The 4,911-nt window shown below is 34.0% G+C and overlaps 1 protein-coding gene across 1 annotated transcript; it reads left to right on the top strand.

Annotated features, from left to right (window-relative positions):
- Positions 1-233: 233 nt before the first annotated feature.
- LOC137926699 (uncharacterized) lies at positions 234-1,056 on the top strand. The gene has a single exon (XM_068770377.1). The coding sequence runs from the start codon at positions 272-274 to the stop codon at positions 1,013-1,015; it is 744 nt and encodes a 247-aa protein (XP_068626478.1). The 5' UTR covers positions 234-271; the 3' UTR covers positions 1,016-1,056.
- Positions 1,057-4,911: the final 3,855 nt, after the last annotated feature.

Genomic DNA, 4,911 nt, shown 5'->3' on the forward strand with positions numbered 1-4,911 from the left:
TAAAAATCTTTGTGCCATTAATGACTCGTACAGTACGAATAAGTGAAATGCAAATACGAAACAGAATAATATTAACTAATCAAAATGAGTTAAGATTAATTGCGGTGTTATTCACAACTTTTCTAAGAATATTCGAAAGCTATTGGATCGTGTAATTGTTTACACGGGTTCCAGAACATACCGATAGCGGCGATAAACTGTGACCCGTCTGCGGTTATATAGCTGCCGCTGCGCTGCGCACAAAGCAGTTGCTTCACGTCAATTCGAGAGCATGTACGCATTTATCCTTTTCGGTTTACTGGCCTGCGCATACGCAGCGCCTCATTACCATGGCCACGGCTTCCACCACCGCGCGCCCATGATCGACTTCGGATTTCACGATCACTTCGATCACGTCAGACCCTACTTCCAAGATGATATCTTCGACACGAGAAAGTTCTGGATGGATTTATCCCGCGAGATGGCCATGTTCGATCAAATGTTGACCGATTTTACGAAGCGTTTCCCCACCAGCGTATCCAGTGAGGGCTTCGACGAGAAGACTGGAGAATACATTGTCACTATACCACTGACAGGTTTTGAGGAGAAGGACATCGTTGTTAAAGCTCGTGAGGGTGTTCTCATGGTGCAGGCTGTACAGAAGATGAACGGTGTAGACCAAAGAACCTACTTGGACGTCAGAACTCTTCCCGAACGCTTGAACGTGACCGGCAGTTGGACTTACGACAAGGATATCCTCAAAATCGTCTTCCCCCCACTTACTAAACCGGAAGAGGGTGAGACAACCACGGAAATAACCACGGACCTACCATCGCTCTTCCAGCCGGAGAGTCGTGAGGAAGTTGACAAGCAGGATCAAGATAATAAAGACGCTGATGTAGGAGTAGAGAGGGGCGATTTGGACAAACAGAACGAGTTGAACACTAACGAGATACCAAACAAAGAAATTGTTGAAGCAACCACGTACGCTGTGGACTTGAAAGATGAAGTCGAATTCGTCCCTGTACGCTATTAGATGTTTGTAAATTTGTTAAATAAATTCATACTTTTAGTTTATTGATTTTTTTTATCTGTTTACTTATTATTTATTTTCGTAACACCAAAAGCGTACATCATGTGATATATACAATCGTTCTATATTGTTTTCCATAATTTAAAATATGTACCTCAAACAATTATATTGATTTAATCTTAAAGGCCGTTTACATTTTTTGAATAACAATCACACTTCCGACAGTTTTCTATCACTTTAACTTCCGACACAATTCCCGATTATTCAACTGATTTACTGCGAATTAATTTATTGTTCATGTTGCAGGGTTGTGTACCTATTCAAAGACAAATATAACTTAATTACTTATCACTGTAATGTTAAGTTTAGCTTAGCAGTATAAAGGAAGGCAGTCTTATTATACCTTTCTCCCGGATCTATATACTTAGTAACTGTTTACAGTTTTACAAAAAACCATTGCGATGCCTCAGTGTTATCTTGCATTATATTTTATATCAGAATTTAAATAGCGGTAAGTACTGAGAATTGCGATCGTAGATTCTGCGACATATTCTTATATAATTCACACTTTGTGCATTAATTATATAAGATTGGTACTATTTACAAACAATTTTAGAGAGAATCGTCTACCATTCTTTTTTTTTCTTCTTTTTTGTACCCCTATCTATTGTGGGACCCTGTCCTTTTTCCAAACTTTGTTTTTATTTCATATTATAATTCATGTAATAATTTTATTTTTGAACTCTAATATCGTTCCTCCAATGATCTTTCATTCCTTTATTTTCTTTCTTTCTTTTCCTTTCAGATACATTTTTACTTTTATTCGATACCATTCTTTTGTCTCTTCATACATTAACTATTATAATTTCTTTGTTTTTATTCTATATCACATTTTTTATCTATTCTAGGTATACCTTTTTATACGTATTATTTTATTTTATTTACAATTTTAAATTTTAGCTCAATTCATGCTTCTTTTTATCACGTTTTCTGCAATCGTTCTGGACATTTTTAAGGAACGTTTGAACTTTCTTGTCTTTGATTAGCGAGGCCATAGAGTTCTCGCTTTCCTTACTTACTTAACCTAACCTAACCGATATTCAGAGTCGAATGAATCAGAATTATTACTAGTAATCCATGATGAACAATGAATGATAAAAGGCAAGGTATGAAACGTAAAGAAATAAAAAGGAATTGAAAATAATGTAACGGATAAAAGAAGAATAAGTGGGAGATGTTAAGAAAGATATAAGAAGAGTGAGATGATAATAAAAAAAATTAAAAAGTTTACGATCAACATTAGTTCCTTTAAAAGTCCCAATGTTGGATAAAGGAATTTTTTTATAATTCAATTCCATTAGGGTCAGTCAGGGGCGGCTCTAGCTCGTGTAACGCCCGTGTGCAATGAAACCCGGGCGCCCCCTAGGCCTGACCCACCCCCTCCCGCGGCAATAACTATTAACTTTGCTGTTGTAACAAGAAAGTTTTTTCATATTCCAACAAGCAATTTTATAAGCAGGTATAGCTTACAGTATGGCATTAGTTACGGCCTTTCTTCTTATGACGGCAGAATAACACTCATTGTTTTTATGTAACACATCTCTGTTGCGAAAATAAGCGGCGAACCGCGATAGTTCGTTTCGTCTTGTGTTTTAAGTTTTATGGACAGCGAAATAGAAGTGAAATGTATCGAATTTCTGTTCCGGCATCTCAGGGAGCGCCGCGGCGCCCGTGTGCATTGCACACCCTGCACTATAGGTTAAGCCGCCCCTGGAGACGGTTACAATAATGTAGTCTGTGGTGAACTAAATGAAGAAATGCGTAATAGTATATGTATTTCGAATGTAATACACGTCCAAGCGAATTGGCAAGTGGAAGCAACATTGGGCATGTCAGATAGCTCGCAGATGAGATGGCAGTTGTGAAAATATTAGCAACTAAATATTAAGAATCTAATGGTTCCCCAGATATTCGAATTGAATTAATAAAATACTGTAAGCTATGTTATTGGTTCTACTGACTTTAAAAGTGTCTGAATATAAAAATATTTTTTATTAGTTTATTTACTCAATATTTTTTTATTGTACACGCTAGGATACACAAAATAGTTTCATAATAATATAAATATAAATGTACAATGGGCGGTTTTATCACACGAGGCCATCTTTTACAGGTAACCATAGTATGGAAACAGTAGAAGAATAAATAATTGGTAGTAAATGTGTACAAAACATATAAAAAAATATATATATAATAAAATAAATACATATTAAGGAATAATACATAGTATAAATATAAGAGAGTGATAAATAAAATATCAAACTGACTTGTATCGCATTTAAGTATAAAAGTATCTTATTTATTACACTTTCAACATCATTTCTACCTGATAGATGCTTATTGTAAGGTATAGGCTGGCCCCAAAACAATCGCAGTTTTCAAAATGCTTTCGCTTATCTGTCAATCCATCGGTCTATGCATGCGCAAAATCAAAAAAATCAGTTGTCAAAACAGCGTCTCACGCCGTAAAATATAAAAAAATTATAAAAATGTCGGACAGCTTCAAGTGACATATGTGTTGTTGTTTGTGAATATGTAGTAAATCTTTAGTGATGTCATTGAATAAGGAATTAAAGACTATCTTATATAAATTCTGAATCAATGTTTAATACGCACATCTAAATAGTTTTATGTAAATTTGATTTCATTCTCATAACTAATAATTTGTAGATGGATGACTTTTAATATAATCTGTGTCTAATTTCATCCAAGCGTTTTAATTTTTGTGCTCCAGCTCTTTAGGTGTTGTCTCTAAAATTGTCTAATAAACATATTTAACACCCGCAACTGGTGACCCCGGCGTGATAAATCTATCCACACCGCGTCTACCGACTTGATATATTACACTTTATAAATACTTTATAAATACTTTTTAATTCTTTCTAAAAATTATTCTTGAAATGCTGTAAAAAACTAAAATTATGTTGGTTTGTTACTATGCAAACTTAATTGTGTGTTTATATACGATAATATATATTATACTTTCATTGTAAAACCATACGACGATAGTATTTTAAACAATTCGATATGTCAAAACGCGAATTGGCAATCAAGTGTATATATTGGCAGATGCGTCAAAAAGGTTTCGAGCGCCTGTAACAATAGAATAGCAATTTTGTTTTTTTAAATATTCATTGCCTGCACAAAAGTTACAGGGAAATTGTTTTTGGTTGCGTAAAGGAATCCGATCCAGCTAAAAGCTGTAAGATTTGTAAGTAAAACAAAATGGTTCAATATTTATGATTTTATTAACAATGTACATTTATGTCTATGCATGTGTTTTTTTTCCTTCTTCGATGGTGAGCAAAATGAAAGTCAGGTGATATTGATGTGGTGTACATGACATATCGAGACAATTTATAAATCATGATTTTGGGCCCAAACACGTGCAACGATCCACTCACAGCTACCATCCGAATTCAAATCGGCGTTCCAATTCAAGTTCGAAGAATTATTAACTCATTAAACTATTGTAGCTGTTGCGGCCAGTATTACGGAACGTTTTTAATTGTAAATTAAATTTGTAAATATTTTTAAAAGACCATTAATAGTTTTTTTCTTTAATGACAAAATCAAAAATTAAAGTAATGACATTAAATCAATAACACAAGTGATCACTATGAAATAAGTTTTTTTTTTAAACTGAACTGCGACGCGACAATATATTTCCAGACAGATAATCTTAAGATTCTTATGTTTCAGTAAAGTTTCACATGAGGATCCATCGAAATTATCGAAACAAAATCAAGGTAAATTTTAATCCATTCTTTCCAATCATTTAATAACAGATGCATAAAGACTAAACCTTGTTTTACATTTATGAAATAGTGTACATAATA

Source organism: Battus philenor, unplaced genomic scaffold, assembly GCF_028537555.1.
Source record: "Battus philenor isolate CCGP_79_NKW_IND1 unplaced genomic scaffold, ilBatPhil1.0.hap1 SCAF_3, whole genome shotgun sequence".
NCBI classification, from domain to species: Eukaryota; Metazoa; Arthropoda; class Insecta; order Lepidoptera; family Papilionidae; genus Battus; species Battus philenor.